Here is a 27187-nt window from a genome sequence, read left to right as displayed (position 1 = left end):
ACACTCACTCTCTCACACTCACTCACTCTCTCACACTCACTCACATATTCACACTCACTCACTCTCACTCTCTCTCTCTCTTGCTCATTCGTTACAACCGACTTTGTCGCTCGCTCTCTCGTTCTCTCGTCAATGTTAATACAGCGTTTTCATACAACGAGCCCGCGTGTGTGTGTGCTTGTGTGTGTGTGTGCTTGTGTGCTTGTGTGTGTGTGCTTGTGTGTGTGTGCTTGTGTGTGTGTGTGTGCTTGTGTGTGTGTGCGTGTCTGTGTGTGTGTGTGTGCTTGTGTGTGTGTGTGCTTGTGTGTGTGTGTGTGTGCTTGTGTGTGTGTGCGTGTCTGTGTGTGTGTGCTTGTGCTTGCATGCGTGTGTGTGCTTGCGTGTGTGTGCGTGGAGATCAGCTCAATAACAATATTTCTGTGCAGCCCATGGGCTTGTAATTACCAACACGCTGTTCCAGCATCAGCGCATCCACACAACATCATGGATGCACGCCGGGTCCAAGCAAGAACATCTGCTGGACTACATAGTGACGGACCAGCGGATGCGAGCCCATGTCCTTGACACCAGGACCTACCGTGGAGCTGATCTGCCCTCTGACCATCGACTAGTCATCTGTAAGATGCGCCTGCCATTCTTCCACTCCGGTGGTGGGTGTACACCCAGGACCCCATTCCAACCTAAAGTGGGCTGGTCTCAGCTAGCTGATGAAAGTTTCAAACGAGAATTTCATCACCGCTTGCGGCTGGAGTTGGCATCGTCCCCCACTCCTCCTGATGTCGAGGGTAAATGGGCGAGGTTTAGGACTGTGGCTCATGCAGCTGCAATGGCTGCTTTGGGTACGCGGTCCAGACCTCCCCAAAGACCCTGGCTGACAGAGGAGGTGTTTTGGCTGGCTCAGAAAAAGCGACAGGCCCACTGTCATCGGCTACAGAATCTCACGACAGAATGAGGAGGCTTACCGCAGCCTTCGCTCGGAGGTTCGGAGAGCCGTGAGGCGCTGCAAGGATGGGTGGTGGTCGCGGGTTGCTGAGGAGATGGAGTCTGCCTCAGTGGCCCGCGATCACAAATCTCTATTTAACTCCATCAAAAAAGTAACCTGCAGCACCACACCTATTACCATCATTAGGGGAAAGAACGGTGATCCAATCTCCGACCCCCAGGAACAGGTTTGCAGATTTGCTGAGCATTTCTGAAGTCCTGGGGGAGGGGAAACCCCTCAGCCAGGAAAACATCGTGGCACAAAGTGGGGATGACCCTGCTGAGGCTGCGGTGCCTCAAATATTGGAAGAAGTCACCCCCTGTGAGTGTCTGGCTGAGGTGCCATCTGTTGAGGAAGTACAGTGAGGGAAAAAAAGTATTTGATCCCCTGCTGATTTTGTACGTTTGCCCACTGACAAAAAAATGATCAGTCTATAATTTTAATGGTAGGTTTATTTGAACAGTGAGAGACAGAATAACAACAAAAAAATCCAGAAAAACGCATGTCAAAAATGTTATAAATTGATTTGCATTTTAATGCGGGAAATAAGTATTTGACCCCTCTGCAAAACATGACTTAGTACTTGGTGGCAAAACCCTTGTTGGCAATCACAGAGGTCAGACGTTTCTTGTAGTTGGCCACCAGCTTTGCACACATCTCAGGAGGGATTTTGTCCCACTCCTCTTTGCAGATCTTCTCCAAGTCATTGAAGTTTCGAGGCCGACGTTTGGCAACTCGATCCTTCAGCTCCCTGTTGTTTGTGTCGGTTATGAACATTTCGATGAGAATAATAAACATTAAATGAAATTTGGAAAATTGCGTAATGATCCGAAGTTATGTAAATTGATGTCATTATGTGCATAAATTATGCTAATTCGAGAGGCAAATTGTGATAATTTATGCGAGTGGGTGTGATTATGCTAATGCAAGCCGTTATGATAATTCGGCCCCGCCTCGCTGACGAGGGCCGGGTTATCAATCGGAATAAGACAATCGTATGAAGTTATGCCGGTGTGATGCGGGCATGCCAGAGTAAGCTCCGCTTTGTTGTTTAGGTCCGTATCAACGCTCGGCCATACAATTATTCTCGCTCTAACATTTACCGAGTCTATTAAAGTGTGTTCATGTCGGGTCGGATCTCAACGCACAGTACAGTTCTTGTCGATAAGATTATTACGCCTGACACAGGAAGGAAACGCACCAAACTGCTGTGTTCAAGCAATTTATTCTACGTGCAACCTTAACTCTTAATACAATATGCGGACTCTGAATCTTGGCATTATCAACACAGTACCGACGCAGTAGCCAGCAACGATGGCGTTGTTTCACTTTGGCAACTGCACACGTGATTAATTCCACCACGTAACGCGAGCTCAGTTGGTGAGAGAGAGAGAGAGAGAATCGTTAAAACAAACGCATGCACGCTCTTCTACACAAACACCTTAACAATCTAATATGCAAATTCTTGTTCTTGAAATTGCCCACAAGGTACTGCAGGAGAAGTTCCACTCGTGGATCCGTCTCTTCAAGGATCACGTTTTGTTAACGGGGTGACAGAGCAATGGATTATTCCTCAGAGTGCGCGAGCATACACGGCGATAGGAGCAAAAAGTCCTCGGAAAATGCATGCAACGATATTCATACGAGGAGCACCGAAGAAGCACGTCCCAAGGGGCAAGAGAAGTTATCAATCAATTCATTGGCAAGACTATGCCGTGAAAAATAAAACGGGGGAAAAAATAAAAACGTACGACTGAGTTGCTTCTAAATGACCTTATCCACGCAACTCAATGGCAGCGATGTTCTTCATGACCAGCTGATATTCAACGCGCCGCCTTGGAATGGCAACCCTTCTTGAAAGACGAAGATAACTTTTAGGAACAATCGTATTTGTCCCGATATGCGTGTCGTGTCGTGTGTCTTCTTTTGCCACTCGTTCAATCCTTTTGCGTAAAGCAGACGCAGAGGTTGGGCATCCCTTGTATCAAAAAAGTGTTAGTTCCCTGCGGAGCGGTGTGAGGGTGCGTGTATCATTACGGACAGCTTGGCACTCCCTCTTTCACACGGGCGGCTGGACGGGCTCTTTCCGCTGCTGGATGAGCCCAGGTCGCAGGCGCTCTCCGCCGCCCCGTTTGCTCGGTGTAGAGATAAAAGTGTCTGAGCGACGTTTCTTCTGTCAGCTCTGAACTCGCACTCGGTGACGCCTCGCTCCCCCCCGCCAGTCTCGCCATCCTCGGTTGATCGCGGGCCACCCTTGGGGCCAGCCGCTCTGCGCCCTCTTCGGCAGCTCCCGAGCTGACTGGCTTGTTCAACTCGCTGTGCCTTGTTGAACTGCTCTGTCGAGATGCTGGTTGAGCTGTGTTGCATTCTAAACAAAATCTCCACTCTGCGCAGTTGGGGGTGGGTGGGAGCGTTGGCCTGTGTGTGTGTGTGCGTCCGTGTCTGTGTGTGTGTGTGTGTCATCCCTTTGTGGGGAGCGGTAGTGTAGCGGTTAGCGCTACGCTGCGCTATGAACCTGGCGACCCGGGTTCGATTCCCGCTCACGGCCAACACCGGTGACGATTATCTGAACCGGTCCCGGGCCTCCCCTAGGTCGACTCAGCCTCAAATGAGTACCTGGTGCGGTGTGTAAACATCGCCACTAGGGAGACAAAGGCGGTCGGGCGTGGTGCTGGCCACCCACCCCCTCGTGTACCGTTCCGGCCTTCATAGGTGCTCGCTAACAGCACTTGCCCCTACAGTCTGTTAAGGCTACACGGGGGATCTTTGTGAGTCATCCCATCAAGACATCTGCGTCCCTCCACTGATCACCGTCCCCTCCCCAAGGTTTCCCTTCATCCGTGGGGTACGGATGGCTCCCTCTTTGCAACAACAAGCGATGTCCTCGCTCTGGTGTTAAATTCCCGTTCTCGTGCGCTGCGGGAAGACAAAGGCGGCCGGGAGGCTCTCTTCCCCTCTTTCTCTGGCCTCGCAATCCTGACCCGTCTGCCTCGCCTCGCCTGGACAACCCCTGATTCAACGCTGCACAAATATTTCCTTTGATTAATGTTTCCAAGATTTGTGATTCAACAGTTCATCATTGGACGTTCCCTCCGATGTCCCGAAGGGGTTTAGTCCTTTGCTCGCACAGTCCGCGCACAGGGATACATGCCTTCCGCTCTGGAGGTCAGAGATACGCCTTTGCCCTCACTTCCTTGACTGCCCGAATTCACATCCCTTGGCCTTGTAAGGTTATGTAACGGCGCGGTGTGGTGAAGGGACGAGACTGTCTGGAGGACAGCGCTGGAGCGAACACAGCCAAGCTCAGATCGCGACCTTTAAGCTGTGTTGCTTCTCACGCAGCTTAAAGGTCGCGATCTGAGCGTGGCTGTGTTCGCTCCAGCGCTGTCCTCCAGACAGTCTCGTCCCTTCACCTGATGAAGGCCGCTTGTGTTGTGGCCCGAAACGTCGTGAGAACATTATTGCATCATTTTATTTCATCAATTTATTATTTTATTCTCATTCTACGTGGGTGGTGACTTTACCGAAAGAGCCAAAGAAGATGAATCCTTGCAGTCACGAAAGCTTTAAATCGAAAGGTGCACAATGTCCATGTTCACACTATGTATGCGAAGCAACACACCGCCATGTGGATTGCAGCCTGTCCCCAGTAAAGTGTGTGGACTCCCTCTGATGCTGACTCATTGTTGGCAAGCTCTACGTTTTTAACGTTACCCCAAGAGCAATGAAGGGGGGAAATTGTTTGAATCTGTGTGCTTGTGTAGGGGTGCTATGGGGAATCAACACATGGCACGGGAAGGTGTGGTTCACCCACACCTTGGTGGCTACAACAACGTCCGCTAAGGCTCCAGTGAGTATAAAGTGCGGGGAGCCAGGGAGCTCGGGGCAGAGTGTTGAGCCCGAGGCTGAAGCAACCGGTGAAGAAAGAAGGCCGGCTACGTGAGACCCTGGGACTCCTGTGACCGCTGCCCTTTGCAGGGCCGGCACAGCAAGCCAGTGGTGCGGCCCCAGAGCCCCAGAGTCAGAGTCCTTCTAAGGGCCGGTCTGGTCGGCAGGGTGCCGAGATCTGTGCCTAACCTCCCTTAGAGCCCTACCAGGAGGAACTGGGAGCCTAGAGCTTAGGCTAGAGAGCCTGGGTGTGTTCCTGAGTTATACGGGTGGAGGGGCCGCTACCCCTTCTAGTGTAACCCTTGTTAAGGTTTAAATAAATAGTGCTGCTTCTATTCTGCCGTCTCCGTGTCCTGGAACCCACTGCACTTGCGTCCTATGTCTGCGGCTGACGGAAGTGTGGGCGAACTATCGGCCTGGAATTTCCCCTCCCCTCTTGGTGACCTATGCGGCTGTGTTGAATCAAATTGGCTGTTTGTTTCGATTGAAAGCTTTGGTGACTGCAAGGGTTCACCTTCTTGGTCCTTTCGGTAAGGTCACCACGTAGAATGAGAATAAAAACGACAGAACAAAATAAGACGATGAAATTCTCACGACGTTTCGGCCACAACACAAGTAGCCTTCTTCAGGTGAAGGAACAGGTGAAGGAACACCTGAAGAAGGCTACTTGTGTTGTGGCCGAAACGTCGTGAGAATTTCATTGTCTTATTTAGTTTTATTGTTTTATTCTCATTCTACGTGGTGACCTTACCGAAAGGACCAAGAAGATAGGTCGTTTGTCTGTTGGCAAGCTGGAGATTTTTCAGATAGTAGCGAACCCCTCTTTGCCCCGGAGTTTATTATTTATTCATTCATTCCAATGGCCTTTTTTACGATCTCCATCTGCTGTTTACTGGGATGAGGTAGCACGCCGGTTCGAGGGTGCTATTATTTATTTATCGACTATGAAACAAAAAATATCGGCAAAATATTGTTATTCTTCTTTGGTTCTTTCGGTAAAGTCACCACGTAGAATGAGGATAAAATAATAAATTGATAAAATAAAATGACACAATAATATTCTCACGACTTTTCGGCCACAACACAAGCGGCCTTCATCAGGTGAAGGGACGAGACTGTCTGGTAGGACAGCGCTGGAGTGAAGAAAGCTAAAGGTCGTGATCTGAGCGTGGCTTTTTTCACTCCAGCGCTGTCCTCCAGACAGTCTCGTCCCTTCACCTGATGAAGGCCGCTTGTGTTGTGGCCGAAACGTCGTGAGAATATTATTGTGTTATTTTATTTTATCAATTTATTATTTTATTCTCATTCTACGTGACTTTACCGAAAGAACCAAAGAAGATGAATCCTTGCAGTCACGAAAGCTTTAAATCGAAATATTGTTATTGATATTAATTGTGGAAAAAGGGCCGTATGCAACAGATTTTCTATGGGATTAAGGTCTGGAGACTGGCTAGGCCACTCCAGGACCTTAATGTGCTTCTTCTTTGAGCCACTCCTTTGTTGCCTTGGCCGTGTGTTTTGGGTCATTGTCACGCTGGAATACCCATCCACGACCCATTTTCAATGCCCTGGCTGAGGGAAGGAGGTTCTCACCCAAGATTTGACGGTAGATGGCCCCGTCCATCGTCCCTTTGATGCGGTGAAGTTGACCTGTCCCCTTAGCAGAAAAACACCCCCAAAGCATGTTTCCACCTCCATGTTTGACAGTGGGGATGGTGTTCTTGGGGTCATAGGCAGCATTCCTCCTCCAAACACGGCGAGTTGAGTTGATGCCAAAGAGCTCCATTTTGGTCTCATCTGACCACAACACTTTCACCCAGTTGTCCTCTGAATCATTCAGATGTTCATTGGCAAACTTCAGACGGGCATGTATACGTGCTTTCTTGAGCAGGGGGACCTTGCGGGTGCTGCAGGATTTCAGTCCTTCACGGCGTAGTGTGTTACCAATTGTTTTCTTGGTGACTATGGTCCCAGCTGCCTTGAGATCATTGACAAGATTTTCCCGTGTAGCTCTGGACTGATTCCTCACCATTCTCATGATCATTGCAACTCCACGAGGTGAGATCTTGCATGGAGCCCCAGGCCGAGGGAGATTGACAGTTCTTTTGTGTTTCTTCAAATTGCGAATAATCGCACCAACTGTTGTCACCTTCTCACCAAGCTGATTGGCAATGGTCTTGTAGCCCATTCCAGCCTTGTGTAGTCTACAATCTTGTCCCTGACATCTTTGGAGAGCTCTTTGGTCTTGGCCATGGAGGAGAGTTTGGAATCTGATTGATTGCTTGTGTCTGTGGACAGGTGTCTTTTATACAGGTAACAGGCTGAGATTAGAAGCACTCCCTTTAAGAGTGTGCTCCTAATCTCAGCTCGTTACCTGTATTAAAGACACCTGGGAGCCAGAAATCTTTCTAATTGAGAGGGGGTCAAATATTTATTTTTCTCATTAAAATGCAAATCAATTTATAACATTTTTGACATGCGTTTTTCTGGATTTTTTTGTTATTCTGTCTCTCACTGTTCAAATAAACCTACCATTAAAATTATAGACTGATCATTTCTTTGTCAGTGGGCAAACGTACAAAATCAGCAGGGGATCAAATACTTTTTTTCCCTCACTGTACTGACGGCGATCCGGAGTCTGAGACCAGGAAAGGCACTGGGCAGAGATGATCTCCCAATCGAAATGCTGAGGGAGGGTGGCGTTTGTGCACTACAGGGGCATCTCACTCCTCAGTGTGCTGGGAAAGGTCCTGGAAAGGATTATTCAACATCGCCTTGCCAGGCACGCTGAGGAGAGGCTTGCGGAGCCCCAATGCGGTTTCAGGAAAGGACGGTCCTGCACAGATGCCATATTTTCTGTCCGTCTGCTGCAGCAGAGGTGTAGGGAATTCCAGCAAGACCTACATCTCTGCTTTATTGACCTGGTCAAGGCCTATGATACCATCCGTAGGCCTCGGCTGTGGGTTGTTCTTCGTGCTTTCGGAGTGCCTGACTCTGCTCATGATCATTAAGGACCTTGATCATGGTTGGCAGCCCCAGGTAAAACTAAAACACAAAGAGATGGGGCCTTGCCATCAGCCCCACCAAAACTAAGCACCTGCCTGGGTATTTTGTGCCACCAAACACTCCACCCAGTCAGCTCCCCCTTAGGCGATGGGGCAGTTGTGGAGAAAGTGGAGAGTTCCCCATACCTGGGCAGTGAGCTTATGACTGGCTCCAGTTTAACAGCAGAGGTCTCACTCCGAATCAGTCGAGCGGCAATATCTTTTCATCGGTTGCGTAACGCTGTGTGGAAGTTACCTGGTCTGTTGCTCCACATTAAGCTTCAGGTCTTCTCGGCCACGGTCATTCCCTCCCTTCTCTACGCTTGTGAAACGTGGACCCCCCTAATGGAACATCTTCGCCAGTTAGAAACATTTAGGCTGGCCTGCCTACGATCCATCCTGGGTTTAACCAGACTGGATTGTGTGAGGAGCTCACAAATCCTTGAAAGATCTGGGCACGGTCCCATCGGTGAGCTCCTCCGGCAGGCAAGGCTGCGTTGGCTGGGTCATGTAGCCCGCATGCCCAGCCACCGCATGCCGACACAGCTTTTGTTCGGCCAGATCGAGGGGGCTTAACGGGCGCGGCACGGGCTAGAGAAGAGATGGAGTGATGTGGTACAGGAGGACGTGGAGCTGAGTGGATTTGCCGATGACTGGTACCAGCGGTGTCAAGATCGGCCTCTGTGGAGGAGGCTCGTGAAGGATGCTACTGGGCAGTTGGAGGTAGTCGCCCTCCAACAACAACGGAGGGCGGAGGAGCGACGCTCAGAACAACGAGCGGAGCGCCGGGCGGCTAAAGCACAGCAGGTTGGCACAGTAGGGGGCACAGGTGGTGCATCAGCCAGTCAACCCATGGCACCTGGGGCTATCCCGTGACCTCCTGCACCTATCCTGGCACAGCAGTCAACCCATGTGTCCTGCTGAGTCTGTCCCGTGACCTCCCCCTGCACCTAGCCTGGCACAGCAGTCAACCCATGGCACCTGCTGGGCCTGTCCCGTGACTTCCTCCTGCACCTAGCCTGGCACAGCAGTCAACCCATGTGACCTGCAGGGTCTGTCCCGTGACCTCCCCCTGCACCTAGCCTGGCACGGCAGTTAACCCATGGCACCTGCAGGGTCTGTCCCGTGACCTCCTCCTCCTGCACCTAGCCTGGCACAGGCGCCGTGGTGACGTCACCACGAGTCGGTGGTGAATGGCGGCTCCTGTTGGTATTGGCAAGGTGGGGGTGGAAGTACAAAGAGCTTCACAGCTCATCAGATTCCTCCATTCTGGGGGTGGGGCGGGCCCGGCTTGGGAGTGAGCGGGGCCCGGATTGAGGGTGGGCGGTGTCCAGCTTGGGAGTGGGCGGGGTCCAGCATGGGAGTGGGCGGGGTCCAGCTTGTAGGTGGGTTGGGCGTCAGAGAGTGGTGGGCGGGGCCTCACAGTAAGATGGTGGGCGGGGCCTCACAGAGGGGGGTGGGGCCCGGATTGAGGGTGGGCGGGGTCCAGCTTGGGAGTGGGCGGGGTCCAGCTCGTAGGTTGGTTGGGCGTCAGATAGTGGTGGGCGGGGCCTCACGAAAAGAAGGGTGGGCGGGGCCTCACAGCGGGGGGTGGGGCCTCAGAAAGGGGGGGGGGGTTTGTACATGGCCTCAGAGAGAGTGGGCTGGGCGGGGCGACGGAAGTGACGTGCGGTGGTGCGGGGAGGGTTGGGGGGGTGCAGGAGGCGGCACCGGAAGTGAGGCGCTACAGTTGGAGACGATGGCGGCTGTGATGGCTGCTGTTGTTGCGTCTTCTACTTCGTCGTCTTTTGCTGCTCCTGCTGCTGCTGCTGCGTCGCCTTCTCCTCCCGGAGGTCTCCGTGGCGCGCTGGAGGCGGCCCTGGCCGAGCGCGTGGCGGCTGCCCGCGTCCTCGTGGTCGGCGCCGGCGGCATCGGCTGCGAGCTGCTCAAGAACCTCGTGCTGACGGGGTTTAGGCGCATACACGTGGTGAGTGGTGGTGGTGGTGAGTGATGGTGAGTGATGGTGGTGAGTGGTGGTGGTGAGTGGTGGTGGTGAGTGGTGGTGAGTGGTGGTGGTGAGTGGTGGTGAGTGGTGGTGGTGAGTGGTGAGTGGTGGTGAGTGATGGTGGTGAGTGGTGGTGGTGGTGGTGAGTGATGGTGGTGAGTGGTGGTGGTGGTGAGTGGTGGTGAGTGATGGTGGTGAGTGGTGGTGGTGAGTGGTGGTGGTGGTGAGTGGTGGTGGTGAGTGGTGGTGGTGAGTGGTGGTGGTGAGTGATGGTGAGTGGTGGTGGTGAGTGGTGGTGGTGAGTGGTGGTGAGTGGTGGTGGTGGTGGTGAGTGGTGGTGGTGAGTGATGGTGGTGGTGGTGAGTGATGGTGGTGAGTGATGGTGGTGAGTGGTGGTGGTGAGTGGTGGTGGTGGTGGTGAGTGATGGTGGTGAGTGATGGTGGTGAGTGGTGGTGGTGGTGAGTGGTGGTGGTGAGTGGTGGTGGTGAGTGGTGGTGGTGGTGAGTGGTGGTGGTGAGTGGTGGTGGTGAGTGATGGTGGTGGTGGTGAGTGATGGTGGTGAGTGATGGTGGTGAGTGGTGGTGGTGAGTGGTGGTGGTGGTGAGTGGTGGTGGTGAGTGGTGGTGGTGAGTGGTGGTGGTGGTGAGTGGTGGTGGTGAGTGGTGGTGGTGAGTGGTGGTGAGTGGTGGTGAGTGGTGGTGGTGGTGAGTGGTGGTGGTGGGTGGTGGTGGTGAGTGGTGGTGAGTGGTGGTGGTGGTGGTGGTGAGTGGTGGTGGTGAGTGGTGGTGGTGAGTGGTGGTGGTGAGTGGTGGTGGTGGTGAGTGGTGGTGGTGGTGAGTGGTGGTGGTGGTGAGTGGTGGTGAGTGGTGGTGGTGAGTGATGGTGGTGGTGAGTGGTGGTGGTGAGTGGTGGTGGTGGTGGTGAGTGGTGGTGGTGGTGGTGAGTGATGGTGGTGAGTGGTGGTGGTGGTGAGTGGTGGTGGTGAGTGGTGGTGGTGAGTGGTGAGTGGTGGTGGTGAGTGGTGGTGGTGGTGAGTGGTGGTGGTGGTGAGTGGTGGTGGTGGTGGTGAGTGGTGGTGGTGAGTGGTGGTGGTGAGTGGTGGTGGTGAGTGGTGGTGGTGGTGGTGGTGAGTGGTGGTGGTGGTGAGTGGTGGTGGTGGTGAGTGGTGGTGGTGAGTGGTGGTGGTGGTGGTGAGTGGTGGTGGTGGTGAGTGGTGGTGGTGAGTGGTGGTGGTGGTGGTGAGTGGTGGTGGTGAGTGGTGGTGGTGAGTGATGGTGGTGAGTGGTGGTGGTGGTGGGTGGTGGTGAGTGGTGGTGAGTGGTGGTGGTGAGTGGTGGTGGTGGTGGGTGGTGGTGAGTGGTGGTGGTGGTGAGTGGTGGTGGTGAGTGGTGGTGGTGAGTGATGGTGGTGAGTGGTGGTGGGTGGTGGTGAGTGGTCGTGGTGGTGGTGATTGGTGGTGGTGAGTGGTGGTGGTGAGTGGTGGTGGTGGTGGTGAGTGGTGGTGGTGAGTGGTGGTGGTGGTGGTGAGTGGTGGTGGTGAGTGATGGTGGTGAGTGATGGTGGTGAGTGGTGGTGGTGAGTGGTGGTGGTGGTGGTGGTGAGTGGTGGTGGTGAGTGGTGGTGGTGAGTGGTGGTGAGTGGTGGTGGTGAGTGGTGGTGAGTGGTGAGTGGTGGTGGTGAGTGGTGGTGGTGAGTGGTGGTGAGTGGTGGTGGTGAGTGGTGGTGGTGGTGAGTGGTAGTGGTGAGTGGTGGTGAGTGGTGGTGAGTGGTGGTGGTGGTGAGTGGTGGTGAGTGGTGGTGGTGAGTAGTGGTGAGTGGTGGTGGTGGGTGGTGGTGGTGAGTGGTGGTGAGTGGTAGTGGTGGTGGTGAGTGGTGGTGGTGAGTGGTGGTGGTGAGTGGTAGTGGTGAGTGGTGGTGGTGGGTGGTGGTGGTGAGTGGTGGTGGTGGTGAGTGGTGGTGGTGAGTGAGTGGTGGTGAGTGGTGGTGGTGGTGAGTGGTGGTGGTGGTGAGTGGTGATGGTGAGTGGTGATGGTGAGTGGTGATGGTAAGTGGTGGTGAGTGGTGGTGAGTGAGTGAGTGGTGGTGAGTGGTGAGTGGTGGTGAGTGAGTGGTGGTGGGTGGTGGTGAGTGAGTGGTGGGGAGTGGTGGTGGTGAGTGGTGGTGAGTGGTGGTGGGTGGTTGCGTGGGTGAATGAGTGGATGAGTGCGTTGGTGAATGAGAGACGACAATGTACTGTGTGTGTGTACTGTGTGTGTGTACTGTGTGTAGTGTGTGTGTACTGTGTGTGTGTACTGTGTGTAGTGTGTGTGTACTGTGTGTGTGTACTGTGTGTACTGTGTGTGTGTGTACTGTGTGTGTGTGTGTACTGTGTGTGCACTGTGTGTAGTGTGTGTGTACTGTGTGCGTGTGTACTGTGTGCGTGTGTACTGTGTGCGTGTGTACTGCGTGCGTGTGTACTGTGTGCGTGTGTACTGTGTGTGTACTGTGTGTGTACTGTGTGTGTGTACTTTGTGAGTACTGTGTGTGTACTGTGTGTGTGTACTTTGTGAGTACTGTGTGTACTGTGTGTGTATACTGTGTGTGTGTACTGTGTGTGCACTGTATGTGTACTGTGTGTACTGTGTGTGTGTGTACTGTGTGTACTGTGTGTGTACTGTGTGTACTGTGTGTGTGTGTACTGTGTGTGTGTACTGTGTGTGTGTGTACTGTGTGTGTACTGTGTGTGTACTGTGTGTGTGTACTGTGTGTGTACTGTGTGTGTGTACTGTGTGTGTGTAGTGTGTGTGTGTGTACTGTGTGTATACTGAGTGTGCACTGTGTGTGTACTGTGTGTGTGTACTGTGTGTGTGTGTACTGTGTGTGTGTATACTGTGTGTGTGTACTCTGTGTATGTATGTACTCTGTGTGTGTATGTACTCTGTGTGTGTATGTACTCTGTGTGTGTATGTACTGAGTGTGTGTATGTACTGAGTGTTCAGTGTGTGTGTGTACGGTGTGTGTGTGTGTACGGTGTGTGTGTACTGTGTGTGTGTGTACTGTGTGTGTGTATGTACTGAGTGTGTGTATGTACTGAGTGTGTTCAGTGTGTGTGTGTACGGTGTGTGTGTGTGTGCTGTGTGTGTGTACTGTGTGTGTACGGTGGGTGTACTGTGAGTGATTACTGTGTGTGTGTACTGTGTGTGCGGTGTGTACTGTGTGTACTGTGAGTGATTACTGTGTGTGTGTACTGTGTGTGTACTGTGTGTGTGTACTGTGTGTGTGTACTGTGTGTGTGTACTGTGAGTGTGTGTACAGTGTGCGTACAGTGTGTGTTCAGTGTGTGTAGTGTGTACAGTGTGTGTATTGTGTGTTCAGTGTGTGTACAGTGTAGTTTGTACAGTGTGCACCGCGTGTGCACAGTGTATTGTGTTACGATGTGGGTACAGTGTGTGTGTGTGCAGTGTGCACGGTGTACAGTGTGTGCTGTGTGTACAGTGCGTGGTGTGTACGGGGGGTGTACAGTGTATTACGGTGTGTACAGTGTGCACTGTGTGTGCAATGTGTGTACAGTGCGTGCGCTGTGTGTACAGTTTGTGCTGCGTGTACTGTTTGTGTACGGTGTGTGTACTGTGTGTGTTCAGTGTGTACTGTGTGCATGCTGCGTACGGTGTGTACAGTGTGTGTACAGTGTGTGTACGGTGTGTGCTGTTTACGGTGTGTGTACAGTGTGTGTGCTGTGTGTATGTTGTGCACGGCGCGTGTACAGTGTGTGCACAGTGTGCGTACTGTGTGTGTACAGTGTGTGCACAGTGTGTGCACAGTGTGTACAGTGTGCAGTGTGTGCACGGTGTGTACAGTGTGTGTGCAGTGTGTGCTGTGTGCAGTGTGTGTACTGTGTGTACTGTGTGTGCTGTGTACAGTGTGTGTACTGTGTGTGCACGGTGTGTGCTGTGTGTACAGTGTGTGTGCGGTGTGTGTTCAGTGTGTGTGCGTTGTGTGTACAGTGTGTGCACAGTGTGTGCACGGTGTGTACAGTGTGTGCGGTGTGTACAGTGTGTGTACAGTGTGTACAGTGTGCTGTGTACTGTGTACAGATCGACCTGGACACTATCGATGTGAGCAACCTGAACCGCCAGTTCCTCTTCCAGAAGAAGCACGTGGGCAAGTCTAAGGCCCAGGTGGGTGGGTGACGGTGGGTGACGGTGGGTGGGTCAGGGTGGGTGGGTGACGGTGGGTGGGTGACGGTGGGTAGGTGAGGGTGGGTGGGTGGGTCAGGGTGGGTGGGTTAGGGTAGGGGGGTCAGGGTGGGTGGGTCACTGTGGGTGGGTGAGGGTGGGTGGGTCACTGTGGGTGGGTCAGGGTGGGTGGGTCAGGGTGGGTGGGTCACTGTGGGTGGGTCAGGGTGGGTGGGTGACGGTGGGTGGGTCAGGGTGGGTGGGTCAGGGTGGGTGGGTGACGGTGGGTGGGTCAGGGTGGGTGGGTCAGGGTGGGTGGGTCAGGGTGGGTGGGTGACGGTGGGTGGGTCAGGGTGGGTGGGTCAGGGTGGGTGGGTCAGGGTGGGTGGGTCAGGGTGGGGGGGTAAGGGTGGGTGGGTCAGGGTGGGTGGGTGACGGTGGGTGGGTCAGGGTGGGTGGGTCAGGGTGGGTGGGTCAGGGTGGGTGGGTCAGGGTGGGTGGGTCAGGGTGGGTGGGTCAGGGTGGGTGGGTGACGGTGGGTGGGTGAGGGTGGGTGGGTGAGGGTGGGTGGGTGGGTTAGGGTAGGGGGGTCAGGGTGGGTGGGTCACTGTGGGTGGGTGAGGGTGGGTGGGTCACTGTGGGTGGGTCAGGGTGGGTGGGTCACTGTGGGTGGGTCAGGGTGGGTGGGTGACGGTGGGTGGGTCAGGGTGGGTGGGTCAGGGTGGGTGGGTGATGGTGGGTGGGTCAGGGTGGGGGTTCAGGGTGGGGGGTCGGTGGGGGGGTCACTGTGGGTGGGTCAGGGTGGGTGGGTCAGGGTGGGTGGGTCAGGGTGGGTGGGTCAGGGTGGGGGGGTCAGGGTGGGTGGGTCAGGGTGGGTGGGTGACGGTGGGTGGGTCAGGGTGGGTGGGTCAGGGTGGGTGGGTCAGGGTGGGTGGGTCAGGGTGGGGGGGTCAGGGTGGGGGGGTCAGGGTGGGTGGGTCAGGGTGGGGGGGTCAGGGTGGGGGGTCGGTGGGGGGGGTCAAAGCAAATGCCCCAACAGTCTGTTCAGGGCAATCTTTGTGTGTGTGCGTGTGTGTGTGTCTGTGTGTGTGTCTGTGTGTGTGTCTGTGTGTGTCTGTGTGTGGTTGTGTGTGTGTGTGGCTGTGTGTGTGTCTGTGTGTGTCTGTGTGTGTGTGTGTCTGTGTGTGTCTGTGTGCGTGTGTGTGTGTCTGTGTGTGTCTGTGTGTGTGTGTCTGTGTGTGGCTGTGTGTGGTTGTGTGTGTGTGTGTGGCTGTGTGTGTGTCTGTGTGTGTCTGTGTGTGTATGTGTCTGTGTGTGTGTCTGTGTGTGTGTGTCTGTGTGTGTCTGTGTGTGTGTGTCTGTGTGTGTCTGTGTGCGTGTGTGTGTGTCTGTGTGTGTGTGTCTGTGTGTGTCTGTGTGTGTGTGTCTGTCTGTGTGTGTGTCTCTGTCTGTGTGTGTGTCTGTGTGTGGCTGTGTGTGTGTGTGTCTGTGTGTCTGTGTGTGTAGGTGGCTAGGGAGAGCACGCTGGCGTTCTGTCCCTCTGCAGACATCACCGCTTTCCATGATAGCATCATGAGGTGAGCCACCAACCCCCCCCAATCCCCTCCCAACCCCCCCCCCCCCCATTAGATTCCCACCCACGGCCACCATCACCACCATCACCACCACCGCCACCACCACCACCATCACCACCGCCACCACCACCACCATCACCACCACCATCACCACCATCATCACCACCATCACCACCATCATCACCACCACCATCACCACCATCACCACCACCATCACCACCACCACCGCCACCACCACCACCATCACCACCACCATCACCACCATCATCACCACCATCACCACCATCATCACCACCACCATCACCACCATCACCACCACCATCACCACCACCATCACCACCACCATCACCACCACCACCACCATCACCACCACCATCACCACCACCATCACCACCACCACCATCACCACCACCACCATCACCACCACCATCACCACCATCACCACCACCACCATCACCACCATCACCACCACCATCACCATCACCACCATCACCACCACCACCACCTTCACCACCACCATCACCACCACCACCACCATCACCACCACCACCATCATCACCATCACCACCATCACCACCATCACCACCATCACCACCATCACCACCACCATCATCACCACCATCACCACCATCACCACCACCATCACCATGGTGGCGGTGATCGTGATGGTGGCGGTGATGGTGGTGGTATCGGTGATCGTGATGGTGGCAGTGATCATGATGGTGGCGGTGGTGGCGGTGGTGGTGGTGATGATGGTGGTGGTATCGGTCATCGTGATGGTGGCGGTGGTGATGGTGGCGGTGATGGTGGTGGTGATGGTGGTGGTGGTGATGGTGGTGATGGTGGTGGTGATCGTGATGGTGGTGATGGTGGCGGTGGTGGTGATGGTGATGATGATGGTGGTGGTGGTGGTAGTGATGGTGATGGTGGTGATGATGGTGATGGTGGTGACGTCTTCCACCCCCCTTTCTCCCCCCGCCCTCCTCCCCCCCAGCCCTGACTACAACGTCGACTTCTTCCGAGACTTCTCCGTCGTGATGAACGCTCTGGACAACCGCGGTGAAAACCCCTCACCCAGACCCTGGGCTCGAACCCAGACTCTCAGTGTCTCTGGCTTAGTGAACCCCACTGAGAGAGACACCCACACCCAGGGATTGAACCCAGACTCTCAGTGTCTCTGGCTTAGTGAACCCCACTGAGAGAGAGACACCCAGACCCAGGGATTGAACCCAGACTTTCAGTGTCTCTGGCTTAGTGAACCCCACTGAGAGAGACACCCAGACCCAGGGATTGAACCCAGACCCTCAGTGTCTCTGGCATAGTGCCATTGCGATGGTGATGATGGTGATGATGATGACGGTGATGGTGATGATGATGACAATGCTGATGATGACGGTGATGATTGTGACGATGGTGACGACGATGGTGATGATGATGACGATGGTGATGATGATGACGATGGTGATGATGATGACGATGGTGATGATGACGATGCTGATTATGACGGTGATTGTGACGATGATGATGATGACGACGACGACGATGATGACGTTGGTGATGTTGTCGGCGCTGTCTGCGGTGTGCGTGCCAGCCGCCAGGAACCACGTGAACCGGATGTGTCTGGCGGCCGACACCGTCCTGGTGGAGAGCGGCTCAGCCGGGTACCTTGGACAGGTGTCGGTCATCAAGAAGGTGAACACACAGACACGTACAGACACACACAGACACACACACAGACACACAGACACACACAGTTACAGACAGACACACACACGTACAGACAGACACACACACGTACAGACAGACACACACGTACAGACACACAGTTACACACACGCACAGTTACACACATACACACAGACACACACACAGACACACAGTTACAGACACACACACAGACACACACAGACACACACACGTACAGACAGACACACACGTACAGACACACAGTTACACACACACACAGTTATACACAGACACACACACAGACACACAGTTACACACAGACACACACAGACACACACACAGACACACACAGTTACAGACAGACACACACACGTACAGACACACACACGTACAGACAGACACACACACAGACACACAGTTACACACAGACACACACAGACACACACACAGACACACACAGGCACACACAGACACACACAGTTACAGACACACGAACAGACACACAGTTACACACATACATACACAGACACACACACAGACACACACACACATACACACAGTTACACACACACAGACACACAGACAGACACACACACAGTTACACACAGACACACATACAGTTATACACACACAGACACACACACACAGACACACATACACAGACACACACAGTGACACACAGACACGCAGACACACACAGTACACACAGACACACACAGACACACACACAGACGCACACACACACACAGACAGACACACAAAAGGAAAAAAACAAAGATCCCCCGTATAGCCTTAACAGACTGTAGGGGCAAGTGCTGTTAGCGAGCACCTATGAAGGCCGGAATGGTACACGAGGGGGTGAGTCTGTGTGTGTGTGTGTGTCTGTGTGTGTGTGTGTGTCTGTGTGTGTGTCTGTGTGTGTGTGTGTGACTGTGTGTGTGTCTGTGTGTGTGTGTGACTGTGTGTCTCTGTGTGTGTCTGTGTGTGTGTGACTGTGTGTGTGTCTGTGTGTGTGGGGAGCGATAGTGTAGCGGTTAGCGCTACGCTACGCTATGATCCTGGCGACCCGGGTTCGATTCCCGCTCACGGCCAACACCAGTGACGATTATCTGAACCGGTCCTGGGCCTTCCCTAGGTCGACTCAGCCTCAAATGAGTACCTGGTGCGGTGTGTAAACATCGCCACTAGGGAGACAAAGGCGGTCGGGCGTGGTGCTGGCCACCCACCCCCTCGTGTACCGTTCCGGCCTTCATAGGTGCTCGCTAACAGCACTTGCCCCTACAGTCTGTTCAGGCTATACGGGGGATCTTTGTCTGTGTGTGTGAGTGACTGTGTGTGTGTGTGTCTGTGTGTGTGTGACTGTGTGTGTGTGACTGTGTGTGTGTCTGTGTGTGTGTCTGTGTGTGTGATGTGTGACTGTGTGATGTGTGTGTGTGACTGTGTGTGTGTGTGACTGTGTGTGTGTGTGTGACTGTGTGTGTGTGACTGTGTGATGTGTGTGTGTATGTGTGTGTGTGACTGTGTGTGTGTGTGACTGTGTGTGTGTGTGACTGTGTGTCTGTGTGTGTGTGTGTGACTGTGTGATGTGTGACTGTGTGATGTGTGTGTGACTGTGTGTGTGTCTGTGTGTGTGAGTGACTGTGTGTGTGTGTGACTGTGTGATGTGTGTGCAGGGTGTGACTGAGTGCTATGAGTGCGCTCCGAAGCCAACACAGAAAACGTTCCCCGGCTGCACCATCCGCAACACTCCATCAGAGCCCATCCACTGCATCGTGTGGGCCAAGTACCTCTTTAAGTGAGTCACCGTCACCACCACCGTCATCGTCACCGTCACTGTCACCATCACCGTCACCTTCACCGTCATCACCACCAATACCGTCACCACCACCACCATCACTGTCACCACCACCATCACCACCACCTTCACCGTCATCACCATCATCATCACCACCGTCACCGTCATCACCACCGTCACCGTCATCACCACCACGTTCACCGTCATCACCACCAATACCGTCACCACCATCACTGTCACCACCACTGTCACCACCACTGTCACCGTCATCACCACCACCACCGTCACCACCACCTTCACTGTCATCACCACCGCCACTGTCACCACCACCATCACCACCACCTTCACCGTCATCACCACCACTACCGTCAGCACCACCACCACTACCGTCACCACCACCGTCACCACCACCACCACCGTCACCACTGTCACCACCGTCACCACCACCGTCACCGTCATCACCACCACCTTCACCGTCACCACCACCATCACCGTCACCACCTTCACCGTCACCACCACCTTCACCGTCACCACCACCTTCACCGTCACCACCACCTTCACCGCCACCACCACCGTCACCACCGTCACCACCACTGTCACCGTCACCACCACCACACTGCACTTGCCCCCACGTCACGTGAGAGGCTACCTGGGCGTGCTGTGTCTGTGTCACAGTCAGCTGTTTGGAGAGGAGGACGCAGACCAGGAGGTGTCCCCGGACACCGCCGACCCAGAGGCCAAGTGTGAGAGTTACCCCTAGTTACCCCCCTAGTTACCCCTAGTTACCCCTAGTTACCCCCCTAGTTACCCCCCTAGTTACCCCCCTAGTTACCCCCCTAGTTACCCCTAGTTACCCCCCTAGTTACCCCTAGTTACCCCCCTAGTTACCCCTAGTTACCCCCCTAGTTACCCCCCTAGTTACCCCTAGTTACCCCCCTAGTTACCCCTAGTTACCCCCCTAGTTACCCCCCTAGTTACCCCCTAGTTACCCCCCTAGTTACCCCCCTAGTTACCCCTAGTTACCCCTAGTTACCTCCCTAGTTACCCCTAGTTACCCCTAGTTACCCCCCTAGTTACCCCCCTAGTTACCCCTAGTTACCCCCCTAGTTACCCCTAGTTACCCCCCTAGTTACCCCCCTAGTTACCCCCTAGTTACCCCCCTAGTTACCCCCCTAGTTACCCCTAGTTACCTCCCTAGTTACCTCCCTAGTTACCCCTAGTTACCCCCCTAGTTACCCCTAGTTACCCCCCTAACTACCCCCCTAGTTACCCCTAGTTACCCCCCTAGTTACCCCCCTAGTTACCCCCCTAGTTACCCCTAGTTACCCCCCTAGTTACCCCTAGTTACCCCCCTAGTTACCCCTAGTTACACCCCTAGTTACCCCTAGTTACCCCTAGTTACCCCCTAGTTACCCCTAGTTACCCCCCTAGTTACCCCCCTAGTTACCCCCAAGTTACCCCCCTAGTTACCCCCCTAGTTACCCCCCTAGTTACCCCTAGTTACCCCCCTAGTCACCCCTAGTTACACCCCTAGTTACCCCCCTAGTTACCCCTAGTTACCCCCTATTTACCCCTAGTTACCCCCCTAGTTACCCCCCTAGTTACCCCCCTAGTCACCCCCCTAGTCACCCCCCTAGTCACCCCCCTAGTTACCCCCCTAGTTACTCCCCTAGTTACCCCTAGTTACCCCCCTAGTTACCCCCCTAGTTACCCCCCTAGTTACCCCTCAGTATTATTTGTAGTATTTGTATTATTATTAGTTGTAGTAGTATTATTATTAGTATTATTAGTATTTGTATTATTATTAGTAGTATTATTAGTAGTAGTATTTGTAGTATTATTAGTATTAGTAGTATTATTAGTAGTATTTGTAGTATTATTAGTAGTGTTATTAGTTTCGATTTAAAGCTTTCGTGACTGCAATGATTCATCTTCTTTGGTTCTTTCGGTAAAGTCACGTAGAATGAGAATAAAATAATAAATTGATAAAATAAAATAACACAATAATATTCTCACGACGTTTCGGCCACAACACAAGCGGCCTTCATCAGGTGAAGGGAGCGAGACTGTCTGGTAGGACAGCGCTGGAGTGAGAGAGCCACGTTCAGATCACGGCTTTTAAGCTGTGTGAGAGGAACAAGGAGCCTTGACGAAGGAATTAGCATAAAATTTAGCATTGAAAAGGCTGAATGATTAGCTTGTGACTGGTCACAGAAATAGCTATGTTAAAAGTTAAAGCATACACATCCGCAGAGGCACCCATTGTTAGAAGGAATTAGCATAGAATTTAGCATTGAAATAGCTAAATTAAGGCATTCGCTTGTAACTGCTGAACAGGGCCCGTAGCTATCCGTGGTACGGAAATTTGAGGGTAAGAATCCACCCATTTTTTCGCCATATAGCATTGTGATATATAACGACTTATGGTTGGTAGCTTAGCTGATTGGAGAATATAGAGTTTATTGATAACATGAAGGTAATTTATATTTTAGTTTTTATTGGTTCACTATATAGTACTGTGAATAGCTCAGATGTGTAGTCATTTCTGTGACCAGTCACTAGCAAATCACCCAGTTATTTCAATGCTAAATTCGCCTAGTTATTTCAATGCTAAATTCTCCTGTTTTGATTTGTACTAAGTGCCTCGGTGAATGTGTATGCTCTGACTTCAATGTAACTATTTCTGTAGCAGTTACAAGCGAATGCCTTAATTTAGCTATTTCAATGCTAAATTCTATGCTAATTCCTTCTAACAATGGGTGCCTCTGCGGATGTGTATGCTTTAACTTTTAACATAGCTATTTCTGTGACCAGTCACAAGCTAATCATTCAGCCTTTTCAATGCTAAATTTTATGCTAATTCCTTCGTCAAGGCTCCTTGTTCCTCTCACACAGCTTAAAAGCCGTGATCTGAACGTGGCTCTCTCACTCCAGCGCTGTCCTACCAGACAGTCTCGCTCCCTTCACCTGATGAAGGCCGCTTGTGTTGTGGCCGAAACGTCGTGAGAATATTATTGTGTTATTTTATTTTATCAATTTATTATTTTATTCTCATTCTACGTGACTTTACCGAAAGAACCAAAGAAGAAAGTGTTATTAGTATTTGTAGTAGTATTATTAGTATTTGTATTATTATTAGTAGTATTATTAGTAGTAGTATTTGTAGTATTATTAGTATTTGTATTATTAGTAGTATTATTAGTAGTAGTATTTGTAGTATTATTAGTATTTGTATTATTATTAGTAGTATTATTAGTAGTAGTATTTGTAGTAGTATTAGTATTATTATTAGTAGTATTTGTAGTATTATTAGTAGTGTTATTAGTATTTGTAGTAGTATTAGTAGTAGTAGTATTATTAGTAGTATTAATAGTAGTAGTAGTGTTATTAGTAGTAGTATTATTATTAGTAGTATTATTAGTATTATTTGTAGTAGTATTTGTAGTAGTATTAGTATTATTATTAGTAGTATTTGTAGTATTATTAGTAGTGTTATTAGTATTTGTAGTAGTATTAGTAGTAGTAGTATTAGTATTATTATTAGTATTAATAGTAGTAGTAGTGTTATTAGTAGTAGTATTATTATTAGTAGTATTATTAGTATTATTTGTAGTAGTATTTGTAGTATTATTATTTGTATTAGTATTCGTATTATTAGTATTATTATTAGTATTATTTGTAGTAGTATTTGTAGTATTATTAGTATTAGTAGTATTATTATTTGTATTAGTATTATTAGTAGTAGTATTATTAGTATTATTAGTGTTATTAGTATTATTATTAGTAGTATTATTAGTATTATTATTAGTGTTATTAGTATTATTTGTAGTAGTATTATTAGTAGTATTATTAGTAGTGTAATTAGTATTATTTGTAGTAGTATTAGTAGTATTATTATTAGTGTTATTAGTATTTGTATTATTAGTGTTATTAGTATTATTAGTATTATTATTAGTAGTGTTATTAGTATTATTTGTATTATTAGTGTCATTAGTATTATTAGTATTATTAGTAGTAGTGTTATTAGTATTATTTGTATTATTAGTGTTATTAGTATTATTAGTATTATTATTAGTAGTATTATTATTAGTGTTATTAGTAGTATTAGTAGTATTATTAGTATTATTTGTAGTAGTATTAGTAGTATTTGTAGTAGTATTAGTAGTATTATTAGTAGTGTTATTAGTAGTATTATTAGTAGTATTATTAGTATTATTATTAGTGTTATTAGTATTATTTGTAGTAGTATTATTAGTATTAGTAGTATTTGTAGTATTATTAGTAGTAGTATTTGTAGTAGTATTTGTATTATTAGTGTTATTAGTATTATTAGTAGTATTATTATTAGTAGTAGTGTTATTAGTATTATTTGTAGTAGTATTATTATTAGTGTTATTAGTATTATTATTAGTAGTATTAGTATTATTAGTAGTGTTATTAGTATTATTTGTAGTAGTATTATTATTAGTGTTATTATTATTAGTGTTATTAGTAGTATTAGTATTATTAGTAGTGTTATTAGTATTATTTGTAGTATTAGTATTATTATTAGTGGTATTAGTAGTAGTATTAGTATTATTAGTAGTAGTATTATTAGTATTATTATTAGTAGTATTATTAGTATTATTATTAGTAGTGTTATTAGTATTATTTGTAGTAGTATTTGTATTAGTATTATTATTAGTGTTATTAGTATTATTAGTAGTATTATTAGTATTATTATTAGTGTTATTAGTATTATTATTAGTAGTATTATTTGTAGTAGTATTTGTATTATTATTAGTAGTGTTATTAGTATTATTTGTAGTAGTATTATTAGTAGTGTTATTAGTATTATTTGTATTAGTATTTGTTGTCTGGTGTCACCGCAGGGAGCCCTGGGGAGGCCGCCCAGCGCAGCATGGAGGGTGCCGACGCCGCCGCCGGCGGGGGCATCACACGTGTGTCAACACGCGTGTGGGCACACGGCACCGGCTACTCACCCAGCAAGCTGTTCAACAAGGTGTAGAGACACTCACCACCACACTCACCACACTCACCACCACACACGTGTGTCAACACGCGTGTGGGCACACGGCACCGGCTACTCACCCAGCAAGCTGTTCAACAAGGTGTAGAGACACTCACCACCACACTCACCACCACACTCACCACCACACTCACCACCACACACGTGTGTCAACACGCGTGTGGGCACACGGCACCGGCTACTCACCCAGCAAGCTGTTCAACAAGGTGTAGAGACACTCACCACCACCACCACACTCACCACCACACACGTGTGTCAACACGTGTGTGGGCACACGGCACCGGCTACTCACCCAGCAAGCTGTTCAACAAGGTGTAGAGACACTCACCACCACACTCACCACACTCACCACCACACACGTGTGTCAACACGCGTGTGGGCACACGGCACCGGCTACTCACCCAGCAAGCTGTTCAACAAGGTGTAGAGACACTCACCACCACCACCACCACACTCACCACCACACACGTGTGTCAACACGCGTGTGGGCACATGGCACCGGCTACTCACCCAGCAAGCTGTTCAACAAGGTGTAGAGACACTCACCACCACCACCACACTCACCACCACACACGTGTGTCAACACGCGTGTGGGCACACGGCACCGGCTACTCACCCAGCAAGCTGTTCAACAAGGTGTAGAGACACTCACCACCACCACCACCACCACGCTCACCACCACACACGTGTGTCAACACGCGTGTGGGCACACGGCACCGGCTACTCACCCAGCAAGCTGTTCAACAAGGTGTAGAGACACTCACCACCACACTCACCACCACACTCACCACACTCACCACCACACACGTGTGTCAACACGCGTGTGGGCACACGGCACCGGCTACTCACCCAGCAAGCTGTTCAACAAGGTGTAGAGACACCACCACACTCACCACCACACTCACCACACTCACCACCACACACGTGTGTCAACACGCGTGTGGGCACACGGCACCGGCTACTCACCCAGCAAGCTGTTCAACAAGGTGTAGAGACACTCACCACCACCACCACACTCACCACCACACTCACCACCACACACGTGTGTCAACACGCGTGTGGGCACACGGCACCGGCTACTCACCCAGCAAGCTGTTCAACAAGGTGTAGAGACACTCACCACCACCACCACACTCACCACCACACACGTGTGTCAACACGCGTGTGGGCACACGGCACCGGCTACTCACCCAGCAAGCTGTTCAACAAGGTGTAGAGACACTCACCACCACGCTCACCACCACACTCACCACCACACACGTGTGTCAACACGCATGTGGGCACACGGCACCGGCTACTCACCCAGCAAGCTGTTCAACAAGGTGTAGAGACACTCACCACCACCACCACGCTCACCACCACGCTCACCACCACCACACTCACCACCACCACACTCACCACCACGCTCACCACCACCACACTCACCACCACCACACTCACCACCACACTCACCACCACCACACTCACCACCACCACGCTCACCACCATGCTCACCACCACGCTCACCACCACCACGCTCACCACCACCACGCTCACCCCCCCCAGCTGTTCCGTGACGACGTGAGCTACCTGCTGGCTATGGACAAGCTGTGGCGCAATCGGCGAGCACCCGTCCCATTAGACTGGGACAAGACCTGCGCCTCCGGTGAGGAGCGCTCACCACCACGCTCACCAGCACGCTCACCACCACGCTCACCACCACGCTCACCACCACGCTCACCACCACGCTCACCACCACGCTCACCACCACGCTCACCAGCACGCTCACCACCACGCTCACCACCACGCTCACCACCACGCTCACCAGCACGCTCACCAGCACGCTCACCACACTCGCTCACCACACCCGTCCCATTAGACTGGGACAAGACCTGCGCCTCCGGTGAGGAGCGCTCACCACCACGCTCACCACCACGCTCACCACCACGCTCACCACCACGCTCACCACCACGCTCACCACCACGCTCACCACCACGCTCACCACCACGCTCACCAGCACGCTCACCAGCACGCTCACCAGCACTCTCACCACCACGCTCACCACACTCGCTCACCACACCCGCCCACTCACTCACCTACTCACCCACTCACCTACTCACCCACTCACTCACCTACTCACCCACTCACCTACTCGCTCACCTACTCACCCACTCACTCACCCACTCACTCACCTACTCACCTACTCGCCCACTCACCTACTCGCTCACCTACTCACCCACTCACTCACCTACTCACCCACTCACCTACTCACCTACTCATCCACTCGCTCACCCACTCACTCACCTACTCGCTCACCCACTCGCTCACCTACTCAGCCACTCACTCACCTACTCACCCACTCACCCACTCGCTCACCTACTCACCCACTCACTCACCCACTCACTCACCTACTCACCCACTCACTCACTCACTCACCTACTCGCCCACTCACTCACCTACTCACCTACTCTCCCACTCACCTACTCGCTCACCTACTCACCCACGCACTCACCTACTCACCTACTCACCCACTCGCTCACCTACTCACCCACTCACCTACTCGCTCACCTACTCACCCACTCACTCACCCACTCACTCACCTACTCACCCACTCACTCACCTACTCACCTACTCTCCCACTCACCTACTCGCTCACCTACTCACCTACTCACCCACTCGCTCACCTACTCACCCACTCGCTCACCTACTCACCCACTCACTCACTCACCTACTCACCCACTCGCTCACCTACTCACCCACTCACTCACTCGCTCACCCACTCACCCACTCACTCACCTACTCACCCACTCACCTACTCACCCACTCGCTCACCTACTCACCCACTCACCCACTCACCCACTCACTCACCTACTCACCTACTCACCCACTCACCCACTCGCTCACCTACTCACCCACTCGCTCACCTACTCACCCACTCACCAACCCACGCTGCTGATGCTGACGATGGTGGCGATGGCGACGTTGACTACGCTAGTAGCGGTGCTGTTGACGATGTTGTTGACGATGTTGTTGTTGACGATGTTGTTGTTGACGATGTTGTTGTTGACGAT

At 51.6% G+C, this 27187-nt stretch overlaps 1 protein-coding gene across 1 annotated transcript in view; it reads left to right on the top strand.

Annotated features, from left to right (window-relative positions):
* Nucleotides 1-9610: 9610 nt before the first annotated feature.
* Nucleotides 9611-27187, top strand: part of LOC116957039 (SUMO-activating enzyme subunit 2) — a gene marked incomplete at its 3' end in the record, with an annotated part of 31228 nt that continues 13651 nt past the window's right edge. The window contains exons 1-9 of the mRNA XM_076055104.1: nt 9611-9880; nt 13973-14056; nt 15560-15630; nt 16622-16686; nt 17219-17319; nt 18987-19108; nt 19784-19851; nt 23980-24110; nt 25683-25782. Coding sequence (XP_075911219.1) covers nt 9653-9880; nt 13973-14056; nt 15560-15630; nt 16622-16686; nt 17219-17319; nt 18987-19108; nt 19784-19851; nt 23980-24110; nt 25683-25782 — 970 coding nt within the window. The remainder of the gene's footprint in view (nt 9881-13972; nt 14057-15559; nt 15631-16621; nt 16687-17218; nt 17320-18986; nt 19109-19783; nt 19852-23979; nt 24111-25682; nt 25783-27187) is intronic.

Source organism: Petromyzon marinus, chromosome 69 (genome assembly GCF_048934315.1).
Source record: "Petromyzon marinus isolate PM22_M1 ecotype Great Lakes invasive population chromosome 69, UKy_Petmar_22M1.pri1.0, whole genome shotgun sequence".
Lineage (NCBI taxonomy): Eukaryota > Metazoa > Chordata > Hyperoartia > Petromyzontiformes > Petromyzontidae > Petromyzon > Petromyzon marinus.
This window is presented reverse-complemented; position numbering and strand designations above follow the sequence as displayed.